Source organism: Cupressus sempervirens, chromosome 5 (assembly GCF_028749045.1).
Source record: "Cupressus sempervirens isolate cs-2001-9-10 chromosome 5, ASM2874904v1, whole genome shotgun sequence".
In the NCBI taxonomy this organism is placed as follows: Eukaryota; Viridiplantae; Streptophyta; class Pinopsida; order Cupressales; family Cupressaceae; genus Cupressus; species Cupressus sempervirens.
In genome coordinates this window covers 552,238,979-552,259,792 of record NC_143122.1, presented here as the reverse complement: position 1 = coordinate 552,259,792, position 20,814 = coordinate 552,238,979, and the positions used below count along the sequence as shown (strand labels likewise).

The 20,814-nt window shown below is 35.5% G+C and overlaps 1 protein-coding gene across 2 annotated transcripts in view; it reads right to left on the bottom strand.

Moving 5' to 3' along the window:
• LOC149557124 (presequence protease 1, chloroplastic/mitochondrial-like) overlaps positions 1–20,814 on the bottom strand; it is a 133,985-nt gene that overhangs the window by 8,069 nt on the left and 105,102 nt on the right. For both annotated transcript variants that reach the window (XM_089831845.1, XM_089831846.1), the window contains exons 8-12: positions 7,546–8,066; positions 7,215–7,379; positions 6,835–7,053; positions 6,446–6,573; positions 6,030–6,219 (exon numbers count right to left, since the gene is read on the bottom strand). In XM_089831845.1, the coding sequence (XP_089687971.1) occupies positions 6,030–6,219; positions 6,446–6,573; positions 6,835–7,053; positions 7,215–7,379; positions 7,546–8,066 (1,223 nt within the window). The remainder of the gene's footprint in view (positions 1–6,029; positions 6,220–6,445; positions 6,574–6,834; positions 7,054–7,214; positions 7,380–7,545; positions 8,067–20,814) is intronic.

Sequence of the window (20,814 nt, the reverse complement as noted above, 5' to 3'; positions counted from 1 at the left end):
CTTTATTGAGTGTTTAAGTATGTATTAAAAATTTTAACATAACCAGTATATTTAAATATTAAATAATTTTTTTTTTATCGGTAAGAGGCCAAAGCCAAAATTAATTATTTGTTATGTGTTGTGATCAATTATTATTTATTAAACTCGAGTGGGGTTGAACCCAAGACCTCACAAATAAGAGGCTCACAATTTACCATTGTGTTGTAGGCTCTTGCCTATTTAAATATTAAATATTTATGTGTACTATTGGTAAAATTTATCATTTTTGTATACTTCTAATACTTTATAAATGTTATAAAATAAATATAATATAATATGTTGAGTTCGAATAAAAGTGACGACAAAAAATCCATCATTTTGAATGTCTCTCCAACAAATTTCCACCTCATTTCTTTCTTCTCCACTGATGACTTTTGCTTCATCATCTCCCCGAACTTCAAGCTAGACTTGGAAAACTGCAGCAAAAGATGCAGTGATCATCCTGACAAGAAATTTTCACCTAAAGCAAAGATTTTAAGACCTCTCCTATAGCTGTCATGCAGCCTGTAGGGCACAATCAACCCACCATATAACAATGATGCAAAGGTTTCTTTTGTTTCTCCCACGTGCCTTACTTCTCTCTTTCAAAATGTTTTGTGCCTTAAAAGTCAATGAAAACAATCTTCAAGGAATTGTATTAGTGATTCCAATGTTATCTCAAATCATTCTACCTACAGCTCCCACAAGGAAGTTCTTCCAGCCATAAATGGTGATTGCTTGTCTAGCAAAATTCCAAACCATGATTCCCGAAAAGTGGAGGTGGCCTGGGCATCCTCTGGTACCATCCAAATCTATCCCAGTGACTCTCTATAGAGAATTCAAGGACTGCTCAATGTCCTGACTTGCTTTTCGATAAAGGCCCCTCTATTTATGCCAAGAAATAAAAGTCACTCTAGAAATTATAATAAATTCAAAGGTGGTTGAGCATGCACTTATTTGTAATTTCCAAAGTTCTTGCTTAAGTTATCCAATCTACATGACGGGATTTTTGGAAAACTACAAAATGATAAATGGTAAATGAAAATTTTATCCACATGCAAGAGGTTTCTTCATGATTTAGTTTGAATCTGTTTTGGATCAAGTGCATATCTTGAAGTGTGGTTTATGGGAGATAAATAGATAAGTGACAAAGTTCTATTCACAAAACTATGGTCTCCTTGCTTGGATCCTTGAAGTGATTCCTCTCACTTGTCCTTATTTGGTTCAGATTTCTTTTCCTGCCATTTTTGTATTGGTGGTTTTTACGATTAATAGCAATTGTGAACTTCTTTGGATAATCTGCGTGTTTGGCAAACAATTTTTTTACCACCTATGCCCAATTTCATGTGGAAATAGATCTTTCTACAGAGTTTCCTAAACAGATTATTACAAAGATTGTAGACAAAAAATGGAACAAATAAATTGTTTCTGAGAAATTCAATTTCAAGTGCGAAAAATGCTAGCCCATGGGCATCTCAACTCCAATGTGACAAAATGATCTAAAAACAATTTACGATAGAACCAAGCAATAAGGGCTTGAAAGATTTTCTTAAACCACGTATCAGATTGGACTGAAATCTTACCATCATTCAATCATTCTAAATGATAAATTTATAGATTTGATTCCGATTTTTCCAATGTAAGAAAAGCCAAGAAAACTACTATTACTTCTTTGTCCTCCTCTAGCCTCATAGAATCATCTTGCGATTTTTCTAGTAAGGTTTCATCCAAAGTTTAGTCTCCCAGGATAGAACTCAAATCAAAGGTTCCAAGAAGTACCGAAGTAGAGATTGTTTCAAAGAGGGAGGCTCCAGGGGTCGATTCAAGGCTTCAAGAGTTTTTTAGTCTAAATTACAAGCTTCATCTTCACCTATAAAGGATTGGATTGAGTAGACGAAAAAAGGGAACATGATATCAAGTTTCCACAATCCATATTGATGTTCAATATTTTTTCTTGATTTGATTGTGTTCATTTTTTTGCATCAACCCTGCAAATCACACTTCATGATCCATCATTGGGATAAAAAGAAGCTGGAGAAAAATGGTTTGCAGCAGACCAAGCCAAGCCAAGTTAAGCCAAGGAGGAAGGATACACATGGTTCAAGGAAACTAATTAGATGAAAATTAAAATGAAATAGAATATTGATTGAAAAAATATTATGAATCACGTGTATAAATGATTGCATTTGATTTATAATATTATCTTAATAAATAACATCTCCAAATGAAGGGATTAAGCTTCAGGAACATTGTTACAGTAAAATTAAGCATCAGATTGACTCCAAGATCTTCCAAGGTATTCACAGAGTATTCTTGGGGCATTAACAAAAGGTTGTCATTACCATTGTGAGATTCAAAGGATATCTGCGGATGAAATTATTACTTCTCTCCAAAACCAATTGTGTAATGATATTTTTTTCATGGGTGTAATGTCACCTTAGATATATATCTATAGTTTGCACAAACAATAGAAATAACATTATAAAAAAATTATCGGTAATAGCAATAACATAATTTATTAGTAAGATTATTTTCTTATTAGGTTGCATATAAGTAATTGCATCAAGGAAGTTAATTATTTGGTATTAAAACGATAGCAATGAAGATTCTCATTTACAGACATGCATATTAGAGTTGTAAACTTATTAGAAACTTGGGGGACGAAGCACCATAGGATGCTGGAAGACTATCAACCCCAAGTAAGCCCAAAAACATTGAGCAAGCAACCAACTTATGGGAGTCCACAAGTAACAACTCAATTGGTGTACACCAAGTAGGAGCTAATATCCCCACATTTCTTGTTTTTCAAGTTTTGTTTCTAAAAAGATTGCTTTCTTCAGTCAACACATAATTACTTATGAACTAAGTCATTCAAGTAATCCATCTAGCCAAATTAGATTCCATATGTGTGTGTGTGTGTGTGTGTTCATATCTTATTCGATGCTTTCCTCCAAATGAAGTTTCTCCATAAATATCTGTGTGGTGTCCCCTCCAAGATAATCTTTGCCTCTTCCAAATGAATTTGATGCCTCTTCATCTCACATGCCATTGTAAATTACTCTGTTTAGTGATTTGTTATGTTTTACTAGTGCACCGATTATAGTGCTCCATTATGTAGTGGTCGGATTAGATAGTAGAACATGGTGAAGTCTTATGAATAAAGCCATTTTCTACTCATATACACATAACAAGCACATAGACACAAAAAATTATTATTATTTAATTCTCTTTTAGGGATGATGTAAAGAACCCCAACTGGCTCCAACTTCAATTCTAGTGGTTTGACATTTTGTCATATAATTATCATGCAAGCTCTGATACTACTATAATGACCCCGATTTAGCAGGTTCCAATAGCTAGGCGATGTCAACTCATCATCGCAACCCTCATGAGCTGACACTTATATTTAAGGGTCTCAGTTAGAGTGACTTGTTATTTATAGTAAGTTAGATGAGCAGAGTTTACATTCCTAGCAGTGCAATTGCAGTGCCCTGAGTCCAGGCTCCATCAGTATTTTATTGTGCTTCATTGTTGAGTTGCATATTGCAAGTTATTTTTTAAGATTAATTTAATGAATAACTTTATTAATTCTTTGTTATAATTTGGTGGTGTGTTGATGAAACCTTATTAGTGAAAAGCGTCTCCAAGAAGCTAAATGGCATTAGTGTATTGGTGAAGCCATGGTTATTAAAATGTTAGAAAATGTATGCTTCTTGGAAATCAAACCATATCATTATTGCAATTGTTTCTTATGAAATTTGGTGTCCTTGAGTTTGGTGCGAGGGTTTGGAGGAATTGAGATTTTCTCAAAAACTTTTCGGCACTTTGAGTTGGAACTCAATGCCAATAAATTGTGCATTTATCTGATCTGCAAATACATCTGAACTGGAGGTATTGTTGCTGTGATTCATTGATTCTATACTGCTGCATTTAGAAGTTGGAGGGCTCTTCATTAGCATGGGAAGTCTCTGCATAATTCCATGAGGAGTGAAGCCATTTGGGAGCTATATATACTCTGCAATTCATACTACTGTAGCAGCACCTACCCTTTATCCATCTGCAACTGGCAATGAAAGATGGTGTGGCTTTCCTATAAGCTGCAAATAAGTTATTATAGCAGCATCCAAACTGCTAGCAGCATTCCACACCAAGGCTGCGATCTGAATATTGGCGTGGGTTAAGGTGTTCAGCTACACATTGTTTCTACTACAACTTATCTACATCAATCTCCTAATTTCAGGTTCTTTAATATGTTGAGTTCATTGCACACGTGTGTCAACATTGTATATACTTGCAATCTGAACTAAATTGGTTTTCAAAAGTTAGTTACCTTCTGCATTCTAGTTGTCTAGTCATTAGATTTGAAAAACGAAAAGAAAAACATATATCAATCAAAATCAAAAAATTGCAAAATTCAAAAACACAAAAACAATCTTCAGCATAATTTCAGAGTGAGCCAGCAGGGCTCCTTACAGATGATGGAAGATGCATCATGGTGAGGGTATGACAGTCCACCCTTCTCGAGATTGCTTGTCCTTAAGCAATTTTAATTTAGATGATCAAAGATCTCAGTTCCTTCGCAAGTGGCATCTTTTGTAGGTAGACCCTTCCACTTAACCACATACTCGAGAATGGACTAATTCCTCAATCTCTTTTCTCACAGATCAAGAATGGCTTTGCATTCCAAAATTAGCTTGCCTTCATTGAGTGGAGATTATTCTAACATGGAGTGACAAGTAGTCCCAACACCTTATTGAGTTGAGACGCATGAAAGCCATTATGGGTCCTTCTCTTTGCCAGTAGAGCCAACTTGTGAGAAACCTCTCCTATCCTTCTTAAAATCATGTATGGTCCATAGAATCTCGGTTTAAGTTTGCCAGCTGCACTTATTTTGATGAACGATTGCTTATAGAATTGTAAATTTAGGTAAACAAAATCCCTAACTTCAAATTTTATTTTAATCCTTCTTTTATCAGGATATATCCACTATTGGTTTTGTGCTTGATATTTGGTAAGGCGGTTCACCACTACATATATATAATCTTTTCCTTGTAATTTGGGAAGCCCAGTTATGAAATCAATAAAAACTCTTTTCCATTGTCTATTAGGAATGGGTAGTGGTCATGAAATCAATGAATAGGTATGTTGGTCTACTTAAGGAAATCTTGGGTACAATGGCTGAAATCTTTTGGAACTCTGTTAAATGGTTCTCAATGGTTCTTTCTTGTTTCAATCATGTCAATTCCTTGAAGTATCTTCCAGGATGTTTTTTATCAAATCTTTTGATAAACCATTGGGTTCTGTTGAATTCATCATAGGTTTTTTATGTCTAGGTGTCTTTGGGTAATAAGGTCATGATGCCACCAATCCTGGGGCAGTTCCTTCCAAGTGTAGAATGGCAACTTCAGCAGCATTAATATTGTGGTCCTGATATTGATGAAGCCATTGCTCACCTTCTGAGGCTGAGACTGGAGAGGAGAGAGGACAGAACTATTCTGGAGTTCACTGATCATGAGGCCAAAAACATGCTGGCCAATTGTGATTCTTTCAATTCTGTTTCCTGGATAAATCTATTAAAACCTAAGTTTCCCTCTGTTTGATGACTACTAGCTAGTTTATTTAAATATGTAATTTGATAAAGGCTACCAGGTTGCAGTCTTGGTATCCTTCCTGTTGATTCCACTTCGTGTGATTGATATAACGGTGATATTTAAATTATAGTATACATAGCTTTTGTTTACTTTCAGCGACATCAAAAAAAGATCCTAATGAGCCAACAGAAAATGAAGATTTTGTGTACATTTCTTATGTCACACTCGGGAAACTGGTCCTCAGTAAGATGCAAAAAATTGAATTGCCTATCAGTTTTCATCAAAAGAGTACAAATTACTAAACCATTTTCAAAATGACCTAAACTGCAATAAAAAAAGAACAACAAAAGAAACAATTTGAAATCATCATAGCATTAAGTGCATTCAGATACTAAATATGGCCAAAATGCAAATATATACCAAGTTAAAAAGATCATTGACTCGACCAGCCATGGCCTTTCCTCGCACAATAATGTGGCTTGCTGGCTCTACTTTTCCTCTGACTGATGAAGTGGATGGATAAACTGAAATCCCTCCTGTCTTTCTTCCTATCAACTGATTTAACTGCACAAAATCCATGTCTTTTGTACCCATCTCCAGCAGTGATTGACTGCAATTAAAGTATCAATTAGGAATATTTATTCAGATTTAATTTACTTTCTTCAGTCTTTGCACAAAATTTATATATAGAATAAAAAATAGATATTTGGTGAAGTAGTTATAGTACATACACATATTTGCTTTCACAACAATGTAGGCAGGGTTTAAAATTGTTTCAAGGAGTACACTTTGAAAATCCATTCCATATATTTTAGAAAAAAATGTAGTATGCCTACCAAAACAAAGGCACTAATGGAAGAAGACTGGATTTTAATAGACGCATATCAAACACAGCCTCTGTATAAAGCACATCATTTGTGAACAAATCATGTTGCAGGACCTTGGCACCATTAATTTGAGTAATCTGCCACAAGTAAACATCATAAGATAACAGACCAATAAGTAATGAAATACTTTCCGATCAAGCAAATTAGTCAGCTCAAAAAAATTGATTTAGAAAACTTCCATATACAGAAAAGATAGTGCACTACCAAAAGAAACTCAAGTATGTGGTAGGAAAGTAAGGTAAGGTAGGATTACAATGCTACAAATGACATCATTTATTCTTGTAACTATAAATGAAAACTTAATAGTTTTAATAAGTACAAAATTGCTAGAATCTTACAATAGTAGGAACATGTGTAGGCTTTTTTGGAATATCATCTAAAGAGAGACAGGGCACACATTTCAGAGCTTCAGGAGGATCAGGTGTCTCCTGCTTTAAACGGAGCTCAACCGTTGCCCTCACTAATTTTGCAAGCTCTTCTTCACTCATACATGATTTTATTTGCTTTAATTTCTCCTGTTCAACAGCCTCATCTCGAGAAGCTTTTTCTGGATCCGGCTGAATCACAATATAAGAAAATTTGGACAAAATAAATACAGCTCATATTCCAAAAAAATGCAGACTTAAAGAATTAATTATTACAAGAAAGCACTTTTGCATACAAGATAATGGTCGTTAAGCTGACTCAATTTTCTAGCTGTGCAAGAGAAAATATTTACCTGCAATTCAATTGTCACGCGATGAGGATTATCCAAAATGAACTTCTGAATCAATGGAGAAAATACAGATTTTGATCCCTCTTGAGCAATGCGCGCTTTTAGGTTCTCCAAGGGCTTTTCAAATTTCAAAGGCTCAAAAGGGTCTTTATCATAAAGCCATTTACCCTGTATGGAATACACAGAGACAGTAAGATGGACAGTGAGCATCTCCCAGGAAAAATACAGTTCCTTTACCTCCCTCCAAGCTACAACTGTAACAAGTCTAGATCCAATACATTTTTTAAAAGAGACTGTCCTGATAAAGTTAGCATTAGTAGAAGTGTTGTCTTACCATGGAGCGAAGCATCAAGGACAAACCCCGAGGATATGAACCGGTGTTATTTTCCCTTAAAGAAAATTCAATTGTATTCATTGATGCTTCAACAGCCTCAGATGTAAAACCTTCATCAACCAACTTCTTGAGCGTTGAGAAAATAAGCTCTTCTACCCGTCCTATATCATCTTCAGCAACATTTTTAAGACCAATACTAAATGCCGGCTGAAGAAGTTCCCCTTCAATTCCATCTCCAACAATGGCATCTCCTAAACCACTCTCCAGAAGTGTTTTCCTGAGTGGGGCAGCAGGGGTCCCCAACATTAGATGATCTAAAAAGCCAAGCGCCAACTCTGTCTCCAGGTCCAATGGCTCATCAGAAAGTAACCAGTTAAGACAAATCATATTTTTCTTCTTAATATCACCAGCTTCACCTACAGGATACTTTTCTGCAACCCTCTTTGGTTCAGAAAACAACTTCTGTGTTTTCACTTCTGATTCCTTCGCAGCATTATTTGCATCAAACTGATCCAGGTAAGCTGTTACGAACACAAATGAGCATTAATCAAATCACTATGAACATATATGAGAAATAGGCGAAGGAATTCTCAAGATACATCAACCAAAGCAACACAGAGTGGTAGAGATGAGCTTAACATGAAACTACGTACAGAAATAGCCACTGTTAAGTTCCTTTGTAAGAGGTGAACTTACCATGAAATTACAAAAAGAACGACCCCACTCTACGATTCCTTTGCGTATTTCTTAACAATAATGCAGCATGAAGAAAAACAGAGAACCCTTTTAGATCTAGTAATACATAAAAAAAATGCTAAATAAGATCCATGCAAAATAAAGATGTCTCCATCCAATTGCTTTCTCAATGAAACATGATCAGGTTCTATCATGATCGATCTGGTTGTTGTTTGGGGTTTAAATCATGAGTGACAATGTCCTCTTTTGCTAAGAATCATAAGGACACGTAGAAGTCATTACCTTAAAGATATTAAAACCAGGAAGATCAGTTCAAACTATATGGAAAACATGAAAAATATAGGGCCTAAAAAAATTAACTTATACTTACTTTTAATGACACCTGAACCCAATAAGAAAGACAAACACTCTGCCTATTAATAAATGCATAAAGGTTCAATTTATGCCTCTACACTTTGGTGAGTTTGACTTACCTAACATCCTCTAGAGTTTAAGGTTTCCTAGCCCTCCATTAAAATTGAATATTTCATAATTTTGACTACATATACCTTTTGTTTCAGTTTTGATTAGAGCTTGGTCCACCTTTTATAGTTTTTCATTTCTATATTTTGATTAGGGTTTGAGCCTCCATTGTTTGATAATTAATTGATCCCCAACCTCTCAATGTTTCTGGGTTGTGTTCATTGATACAAATTCCACCATAATTTCCTATGAATCTTTTTTTGTGATTACCTTCATGCTATGTCACAAGGTTCGCCGAATTTCCGGCTTTAGGTTCGAAAATCCACGAACATATAAATTTCAAAAAAAAATCGTATAAATTCGACCAAAATTCGTACGGCTGAATGAAACAACAGCGTCTGGAAGGCGTTTGTTTATTCTGCACAGTTGTTTGCCGTCGTCACTGCAACCAAGGTTTCTCCTGTTGCCGCGCCGAGAATGGAATGGAGGCCATCAAAAGTATCATTATGTTATTTAATTTTGGTTTATAGGGTTCGTAAAACTACAGTATCGCTTTGTTATGTTTCATAAAGTCAAAATAAAGTTATGTTATGTTATGTTTTATGTTTCATAATTTTATGTTTTATAAAGTCAAAATAAAAAAATTAATATATTTCCATTTTATGTGTTTAAAGATAGAGTTTTGTGATTTATTTTGTATTAAAAAAATCAAATTGTTTATGCATAACTAAAGTATCGCTTTGTTATGTTATGTTTTATGTTTCATAATTTTATACTTTGTTTTATAAAGTCAAAATAAAAAAATTAATATATTTCCATTTTATGTGTTTAAAGATAGAGTTTAGTGATTTATTTTGTATTAAAAATTTGATGTTCATAAAACTAGCATTATTTTTAATATTTTGATTGAAAAGAGAAAATAAAAATAAATTATTACATATATTATATTTTAAAGAAATTCTATAAAGCGAATTTAATGCCGAATTTTTCTCGATTTTTTTGTCGCTATCGAACTCCATCCGAATTTTATAGTTGTCGAACTCGAACTCGAACTCGAACCTTGTGACTTAGCCTTCATGCATATATCAAGGATTATAAGGTGTTTTCACACGACATTGATTCCTTTACATGATTCTTGATGAAATGGCATCCTTTTGCATATTGACGATGCTTCATGTGCCTTGTGTGAGTAATTTGCATGTTTATCTACCCCTCTTCTTTCATTAACTTTGTTGACCCTTCAATTTCCATCTTAGGAAACTTTGCCTCATTTGTATACACGGGATTCAAGTTGATTATCCCACTAGTTGGATGACACGAGCCTGCGTCCTAGTGGCACATCTAGTAATGCAGTTTTATGTAAATGAAGTTTTAACTCCTCTTTCACTACTCATGATATTCTGAGCCTCATGATGCTTTTATTTCCAGCCCTCTTTCTATACCCTAAGATCCGTGTTCTTTTGATAATAGATCTTAAGTGAAAGTGAATCCTGAGAACTAACTTCTTTTATATATGAAAATAGAATGTATCATGACGAGTTACTTCTTGACGGCTTTGATGATACTACCAATCCATCCTACACTTCAAGTTTATCCTCCTTTTTTTTTATCTTGAATACTTAGTGTTGGATTTTTAGCTCAAATAGGAACTTCTGCACAAGTTCAGCATGAATGTGTTGGAAGCGGTTCAAGTTAATCTATTTTGCATTCTAATTTTAATGAAAAGTGAAAGCCTTTTACTTAGTAAAGTTTAATATAGTGTAGATATACAATAAAATTAGACTTATCTTCAAACTTAAAAAGCTTGGAAGAAATAACATTTTTTTTATAGGTTAAAACTCGGACCAATTAGGATAAAGATAGGTGGCACTGTAAGACATAAAAATATCGTGATAAATTCTGTGCAGCTGTTTGGTAAAGAGTTTGTAAAAGGTTTCCTCGTAAGTTTTTCAAAGGAATGGAAAGCTGATTTAAAAGTGTAATTATCCATGTTTTTGTGCTCTCATGATTTGTTGTTTTATCTGTAGTGCGATTGATGCAATGTTTACAAATTTAATATTTTCTGTCAATTAATACAATTTCTGTTATTTAATTAGACAAACAATAGGACAGCAGTCACCAAGGATTAGATATCTTCATGGTATCAGAGCTGATCATGTTGGGATCACACAGAAATTATTCATTGGTTCACATAGGATTTTTGAAAGAGAAATCACAGATTTGTTTTTTATTGTGAACCTATTTTTTTGGTTGACAAAATGCAGCCAACACAGGAGGAAAACAATGTAGCTTTCTATCATTTCCCTTCCCTAATGATGTTGGCCTCCTAACACATTTTTAAACGAGGACAATTTTTTACACCACTAGAATACATATTATTTAAAAGTGTTTATCTATAGAATATAAATAACAATTATCTCCTACTTATTAACAAATATGATTTCAGACTTGAAATTGTGTCCCCCAAATTTTGGGCCTTGGGCACCTATTTGCAGTAATGTATAAATCCTGATCTGGGTGCCATTTGAAGCAATTTTATTTGGGAATAAATGTCATATTTGCAATGACTTTTTCACTCAACTAGGGTGAAAACCCACCACAGAACATTGTGAGGCAAGGAAAAAACCTTACACTCACAAGACTGATTTGCAGCAGAAATTAATTTGCAGGTCTCCATAGAGTAGATTCACCTATCGGGTACTGGCATAACTATTTTTTGGAGTAAATTAATATTTACTCTAAGCTTAAGTTTACTTGGGCATCATTAATTAACTATTAGACTGCAATGCCCCCATTTTAGTTTGTTTTTGCTCTGCACTGGGTTGGCCTATAATTTATCCTCGTAGGCTTATTATCGTGGATAGGGGAACTTCTGAGGCAGAGGCTCGATTATAGGAGGGTCTCATCTTCTCCAAAATTCAGTACGTTCCAGTTTGGTCTTTGTTTGGCTCAGATTGGACTTCGTTTGGATTTACTTTCATGCACTTACTATTTATGGTAGCTCTAGTGATGATTGAGAGAGACCCCTTCTATTTTTGGAAAGTGCATTAGGTCACATGGTGAAATAATAGATGTGACTCCTGTTTTAGACAGTATATTAGAAGAATACGTATCTTGGGAGTTATAACTATTTTACTGGCCAGAGTATTACTAAACCATTAAATGGCTTATTATAAAGATATAATTTCACTTATGTTGACCATTGAGTCATTCATTCAATTAATTCATGGAAGCCTATGCTATGGAATTTATTAAGTATTGGAGTAAATGAGTTATTAATTTATATTATTTAAAATTCAAAAAGGTGCAACCAAAAAGCAAATGCATATTTAAGTGAAAAGTGTCATGGAGAAGCTAGACGTTGGTGTGTGGATGAAGCAACAGGTTTTTCTATATATGCAGCCCATTTGGATGAATTAGTCAATCTCGTGCATTTGTCATTTTATGAATTGATGATAAATATTAAAGCCAAGGGTTTCAAAAGTTTCAACTTGGACAATTGGGAATTCTTCAAAGTATTTTGCACTTTGAATTGGTTAATCTTTGCCAGTGAATTGTACCAGCGTTAATCTCCTATAAAGGTTAAGAGTGTGCTTAAATTGCTATATAAATTGTGAGGAAGTTTGTAAGAAATCCAACCGGTTCTGACTTCATATAACTGATTTTTGAAATAAATAAGCATTCCTTGAAAAAATTTCAAATATTGTCAGGCAAGATAATAACTTTGCACAAAAACGAAATTATGAAACTAATTTCCCAAGCATTAAACCAAATGCTTTTATTGAGAGAAATCATATACAATGCAAGAGGAAATTATTTATTAAATCTGAAACTAAATTACAACTAAATAAGAATCTGGCATCTAATCGCTACACCTTGAATTTGCTAAGTAACATCTCTGAACTATTTGCAAAGCCTTCTAAACCTTGGCCACTCCCTATAGAAGATTGAAGGCTATCTATAATTCCAAAGACAGACCTCTAAGGGCTCTGATCTTCATCTAAATTGTCCTCGACTTTGCTATTAAATGCTGTAACAAAAAACAAGAACTTCCTCTCAAATTGATCACCATATAAGTTCATATGATGTTTCTGAATTAAACCACCTCCAACACAATTCACTGTCCGTCTGAACACAAATTCAAAGTGCAAATGCTGATAAGAATTCTTAATTCTGTCATACTGAAAAAAAGCTGAAAACCTTGGTTCCACACTTCAACACCATATCACCAAAAATATCAAAATGCATCAAGAAGCCATGAAATGAAATCCAAAACCCCCTTTATAATAGTCAATTTCCATTTGTCTTCATCTCCTTTAATTTACTTAATTTTGCTTCTCATAAATCAACTTTATGTTATAATTTAAAGTTGACAAATAATAAAGTCACTTTATTTATTGAACTCCCTCATTGCTCCAAAATTAACCTTTTCCCTCATATAATAGTACCTTGATACACAAGCTTCTTGTTTCATGCATAGTTTGCAGACTTGGACTCGGAGAGTACTCGGCAAGCCCAAAATTTTCAACTCGGCATATACTTGACAAAAAATCGAGGAAAACTTGGCAACTCAAAAAGAACTAAAATTTTAAATCTCTTAAAGAAACATATTATTTTTGTAGAATACAATTACAAAATGTATTAAATTAGTAATTGACATTTCAATACAGAAAATGTGTAGTTTATAGCACTAAAATGATGTGAAAAATGCATCTAATCCAATGTTTTCCCTACATCAATATTTTTACCTACATTTTTTACATCTATAAATACGTGAGAGTTAAACTTGAGAGTACTCACCTAGCAAAAGAACTTGAGAGTACTTGACAACTTTAAGAGTACTCAGAGAGTTTGCAAACTATGGTTTCATGTGCCCATGATTTAAAACTTTTCATCCCAATTCCAACGAGCTATAATATTAAGGTGCACATTAAACAATTTCAATTAAAATAGCAACCTTAGTAAATATAACTAAGTTATAACCAATAGTGCACCCAACTTGCAAAAATGACCTAACAAGACCAGGATTGAAAGTCTAATAGTACAAGAGTGATCCCAAAGATAACGATGATGAATGATCTTGACCAGGTGACATACTAAAAATAGACGATCCCTCCAAGAATCTTGGAGTCCAAACCAAAAGTTAGAAATAACATTTGAAAGCATCATATAACTCCTCTGAATCATTTGAGCTCATTGGAAACATATGTTTACTTACTATAAATAGTAAGCCCCTCAAAACGGAGCCAAAACTCACAATTGGCCACTGGACAGCCCAGTAACTCCACAACAAGGTCCTCTAATCACTTGTATCAACCTACAAGCACCCAACGATACTCTAAATCCATTAACTCTGATGCAACTCAAAAATGAGGGCATTTCAGTCTACCCTCCCTAAAAGTGCTTGTCCCCAAGAAATCTCCATTGCAAGAAAACTCCACTGAACTGAAAAATCCAAAGGAAGACTAGAAAATGTCCCATGTTGAAGCACAACTATTGAAGCACTAGAATAACCAACACTGCGCAAAAGTGACAACAATCCATCTATCTAAAATTGTGCATCTAACCAAACCCTATACATGAGAATCATAAATGAAACTACAAACAAGCCCCACCATATACATTCTGCAAAACTCCCTAGCAATTCCCAGTTGGAGTCCCGATGCACATAAAGGATCCCACAACACACTAAAGAGTGTCCAATAAAGTATGTTGGTATCCCAAATCTTGAATCCATACCAACCAAGGCAAATAACCCACAGCATTAGCTGTACCAACATGATCCCAACATCATGATGCTGTGGAAAGTGAGACAATCTGTTGGGACCCATCCAACCTGCAATTTAATCTTTTCTTCACCTAGATCCCTGTATAGACGAGGCTCACATCTATCCATCACCAGAAAGAAAGGATATCTAGCAACCTCTGATAAAACAAATCTCCCTGTACACTCTACCAATCCCCCCTATTTGTGAAATCCAATTGTACTAAAGGGAAAGGAACTCCCAAGGGTGTTTCTATTATAACCAACATAACCATCCTCTGTGAAACCGTCATGGATGTACTGATTAGACAAAACTAACCTCCTGCTAACTTGCAACAACAAACTCCATCTTCTGAAGATGGCATAAACCCATCCCATAAAGGATTATATAATCCTAAAGCCCATCCACATCGACGCATAACCAAATCGTCAACATGTGGATCGAAAGAGAAATGATGATCTCTCGTCACTATATCATTACAATAAAAAGATATGATATCTATTAGTGGCTCATCGCTAACAACTCGCAAATCAAAAGATGGATCCAACCTTTGACTTCGAACAACTGGTTGGGTAGAGTCTCTAGTAACCCTCTCTACAAACCCCACCATGAAATCTCTATGAGGAAGCATTGTAATCAAAGTTTCTACCGTTGCTCCCACCAAACATTGGATTTTGCAAAAATTGAGAGTACCTTCAATGACTCCAAGTGGTCCCTCTTGCAACTCCATATTCTCAAGCAAGTACTCAATAAACGAATTTGTACATTAGAAACGAAATGAGGCAGAATCAACCTATTCTCCTCCAACCCTTAGCTAATCACCCTGACGTTGTACTACAGCTATCTATCATCGTTCGCTGCACGAGATAAAGTAACCAATTTACTTCCAAAAGAAGGAAACAAATCAATGTGAGAGCTAATCTCCAAACTAGACAATACTCTGCCTAAGTCCTATAAAAATGACAAAGTAGCACAATCTATTGTCACACAACTCTCTAAAGAATCCACTACTACCACACATGGACTGCTAATAACTTGTTTCATACCATTTGACATCATGTTAATTGCTAACTACAGAAGGACCTAATACAATAAGAGGCTCTTTGCAACTCCCAATCAAAGTACTCATCCCAGCTAAGTCCATTGCACCTAAATCCATGACGGATGTAGCCACCTCCTCACTACAACCATCATCACAACCTGTGGGTATCAACTCAAAACCAACTACCACCGTAGGAAGTTGAACTCAATCTACAATTAGTGAAGTTTGTCCTCGGCTCAACTCCATGGTAATCCCCTCTAGGTTTAACTGCAACTCCTGAAGAACCAACTGGGTTCTCTTGAGTGTCTCAGAAATTGCCTTAACCTCGTGAGTGAGATCAACTACCTCCTCTTCCTTTCCCAACAAGGCATCCTAACATGTGCAACCCTACTCAAGAAGGTAGTCCCAATCAGCTAAAGATTATAAGTAATATGTCTCATGATTCACGCAACTTCTCATGGCGAATGGATCTCTGCCAAGGAAAAGTCACTACTAATATGCTCATCCGACATAGGAGCACCCTGACCAAATATGGCTAACATTTGACAAGTAACATCATAATCCTCTAGGGTTGTAGTAATCTAACTATGACTCACTTTCAATTGCTCAGTCACCTGATGTCTCTAAATAACTTGCCTCGCATGCAAGCTCTTTGACCCACAATCTACGTTGTGAAATGAAAGTGTATCAACATTGCTCACCTCATGGCAAGTAACATCATGAGTGCTATCATCTACGCACACATCAATACTGCTACTAAGAGCCTCAACTAATGACTTGTTTGAACTAGTAGAAGTTATTACTACATCAATCTCCTCGCATGCTCCCACTACGAATGCAATTGCAAGTCACAATCCTGAGACCTATCATCAACCAATGAGTCCTTTGAACCATTTTCTAAAATCTGATATGACAAATTAGACTCACTATAACATGAGTCTTCCTCATAGACAACTTCAGTAGTGTCTGCATCACCAATGCCAATATCATACCCCTGTAAAATCTCTACGGTCTCATGCTGCTGCAAGCATGATTCACAGCTGTCATGAAAATCAGAATCATATGGCATAAATCTACATCATATAATTCATATCTAACACCTGAATCCCAAGTGTCAACAATAGGGAACTCCATGCAACCATCACCTACACGTGAAAAAGTTGTTATCTCCTGCATATAGCTCATAAAAATTAGACCTATTAGAGCTCATATTTTCCATGCAATCCTCAAACTAACACTCTCATCATGTAAGTCAAAACTAATAGCAACACCAACAACATTCTCCACACTCACCCTGTTATCAATACCATCAATGCGCTGAAAAATTATACTATTGTCATAAAAATCAGACCCTGTATGACCAAAATTTTCATTACTACCAATGTAAGGCTGCCATCAATGGCGGTTATCATGTCATCAGCATTCTCTCGGTCACTAGCTCTTATCTCATGTAATTGTTGGGACTTGATGCAACTGTTCTCAAGTAAGTCTATCCTAACCACATGCTTCTGAGAAGAGCCTCCAACATCACACGTATAAGGACTAGTAGCTGCCCCACTAAGAAAAGGCTCCACTACCTAATGGTTGGTGGCTGCCGAAGCTACACTTGTACAATCTTCCTAATTCTCTTCCTGTTTTCTCTGTGAGGAAGACTTTTCAAAAATGGAAGCCATATACCTTGACGCACTATCTATGGTTGATGGATTTGAAGGCAAAGCATTCTTCCTTTCCTAATTTTGTCTAAGCTTTTCCAATCTTTCCATCATGGCATTTGTTTGCTTCCTGAGATTAGCCGTGCTATTTAATTAGTTTCCCTGTTTATTACTTTTCTTATATTTATCCATAACAGAAAAAAACTAAGTATTGGTCAGTCATATAACAAACATGGCAACCCAAGATTTCCAACCCCAGAGGATGGCAGGAAACCGCTCTGATAACATTGTAAGAACCCCAACCGGTTCTAACTTCACCAGAAAAGAAAATTCGATATATAATTGATATTTGAAACAAATAAGCATTTCCTTGATTTTTTTTAAATGTTGTCAGGCAAGATAATAATTTTGCATAAAAAGGAAATTAGGAAACTAATTTCCAAAGCATTGAACCAAATGCTTTTATAAATGAGAGAAATCATATACAATGCAAGAGGAAATTATTTATTAAATTTTGAAATTAAAAAAGGAGCTAATTAGGAAACTGGCATCAACTCGCTCCACCTTGAATTTGCGAAGTAAAGTCTCCGAACTATTACCAAAGCCCTCTAAACCTTGCCCACAACCTATAGACAGTTGGCAGTTGTCTATAATTCCAAACGAAGACCTCTAAAGGTTGCAATCTGCATCTGAATCATCCTCCTGACTTTGCCAGTAAATGCTGAAATAAAAAACAGGAACTTCCTCTCAAAATGATCCCCATATAAGCTAAAATGATGGTTTTGAATTAAACCACCTCCAACACAATTCACTGGATGACTGAACACGAATTCAAAGTGCAAATGCTGACAAGAATTCTCAATTCTTTCAGACTGGAAAAAGCTGAAACCTTCTGATCCACACTTCAACACGTCACCAAAAATATCAAAATGCATTGTGAAGCCATGAAATGAAATCCGAAACACCCTTTATAATATCCAATTTCCATTTGTCTTCACTTCCTTTAATTTACTTTAATTTCATTTCTCATTAAGCAACTTTATGTTATAATTCAAAGTTGACAAATAATAAAGTCACTTTATTACTTAAAACTCTCCCATTGCTCCAAAAATTAACCTTTTCACTGATATAATGGTAGCTTGACACACGAGGTTCATGTTTCATGTGCCCATGATTTTAAACATTTCATCCTGATTGCAACCAGCTATAACACTAAGGTACCCATTAAACAATTACAATTAATTGAACACACTCAGATGCGGCAACTAAATCAGATACAATTATTAGTCATTTAATGAAGGTCACAGAACTTCAAGGCAAACTTGCAACAAGTGGGGAGAAGGTTGAAAATACAGAACTAGTGAACTTGGCACTGAAAATGGGTTCTCATCTAAATGATAGGCATTTGTGCCTAAGAGAACCTAAAATCTTTTTAATGATTGTGGGATGACTCTATCCAAGACGAAACACAAATGGAGTCAGAAGTCAACATGAAGGATGATGATGATAATTTATACCTCTTTGGATAGACAAAACAATATAAAGGAAAAGGAATCAGCAAAGGTAAGGGAAAGAATGAAGATTCAACCTCACATCCAGGATAGGAGTGTTAGGCCTCAAAGGCACTAAGAGGGAGGGTGAATCAGTATAGTTAAGAATCCAAAACAACTTTTAAGCAACTTCAAAAATAAATAACACACAACAAGAAATATCACACATATGCCAAACACATAAAGCATTCACACATAAGAAATACTTTATACAATGATTTTTCCTTTGAAAACCCTAGTTAGAGGTTGAAAACCATCTGTGGGATGAAAGTTGCCCTATTAGGAGCATTTACAACACCTACAAAGTATACCCAGTTAGCAGTATCTTTAGCCTGGTTAAGAGATAGAATCAAAGTCCTGTTAAGAACACCTTATTAAGGGATTTCAAACTGCTAAGAGCCATCTGGTTAGAGGATTCTGAATTCAGATCCTGTTAGGAATCTTGCTCACCCTATTAAGAGTGACCTCGCGTGAGGATTTAACCAGCAAGTCTATTAGGGCTTACCTTGAGATGGACTCAAGATGAATATGATCTAATTATGACACTCCTTGTCTTTAACATTGATCATTGATCAACTTATGCATCAAACAAACAAGACTCGCAATCACACCTTCACATCATCCTCAAAAACTCAATTTCATCCTTGTTTTATATCAGCTTCATTAGGGTTTTGTTAACACATTTTTCCATCGCATTAATTAGGTCAGCCTTCTACTCAAATCCTTCCACCAACTGGGCTGAAAAACAAAATTGAATGCTATAATGTCGGCCCTTATCATAACAATTGAAATTCAAGACAATGTTGGCGAAATGATCAACCGCATAATCAATGAGACAAGATTGTACATACATTTCTTGTTCTTAATGACAGTCTCTCATAAATCCGCTAAAACTTTTGTAAATCAACAACTCATCCTGTGCGATCATAGACACATGTAGACATGCCCCTATAGATTAAAACTTGATGACCACACACTGCAGCTCGATCTCCATATCCCAATTCAACTCGCTCAACTAATTGAATTGACTCTTCATCGATTGCCTAGTGTTGTCGATAAAACTATACTACAATCGACGAAATTAGTTAGTGTTCAAAAGGTTGCATGACGGTTGAGTCACCACTTCGAGAGATATATGTACATCATTCGAATGGAATTCTAAATAATGATTGTACTCGTGATTGTGTATCTACTTATATGAATAAAGTATTATCTTCTTTTGAGGTACATTCTAGTCTCTTAATGCAATAACTATCCATTTGCCCTGTACGGTAAACATTTGGCATCGTTGCCTATCAAACCTGGTACAAAAGATGTCTTATGAAGATTAATGTCGAATGTGCTCAATAAATATCAAAATAAAAGAAAATAAAAGAAAAGAATGATGGACGCACAGCATGGGAAGCATTAATTCTCACACAACAGGCAAAACGAAGGCAGAAGTTTCAACAGCTCGCCGACCGGCACCGTAGTGGTGAAGGAACACGGACCGACGGGGTGCATTCACCTAGCAAACCGAGGAGTGTTGAGGACTTGCTTGAGGAGACGCGACAAAGATTGAATTTGGTGGAAGAGACAAGGGAGAAGTTCCTAAACTTGTAGACGTCAAGGGTAGAGAATCCAAATGAAGAGAAGGAATCCGCACGGCTCAAGGTGTCGAAGGAGCACAAGCATGGGGTGAACTCTTCATTCCCAATACACCAGACGAACGGGAACAAGTTGAGAACCGAACAGCTTCGCTTGTAGAAAACCTCTTCACACCACAGAGTAACGTGGTTATCTAGAGTAACACAGGTGTCCAGAGTAGCACAGTTGTGCAGAACAACACGGGTACTCAAAATAGCATGGATGCAGAGAACAGCGCAGATGCACAAAACAGCGTGAGCGTGCAACAAGTACAACAAATACAGAAAAAGTTAACAATGACAGGTCCCAAGGAAAAACTACCAAAGTTTAATGGCGATGGGATGGTTGATCCAATTCGACATTGTAAAACATGTGAAACAATATGATTTTTAAATGGCATAAACGGACCAAGATGATTAGATCTGACAGTTTCCAGCTACCCTACGAGGTGTAGCGATCGATTGGTTTTCAAACAT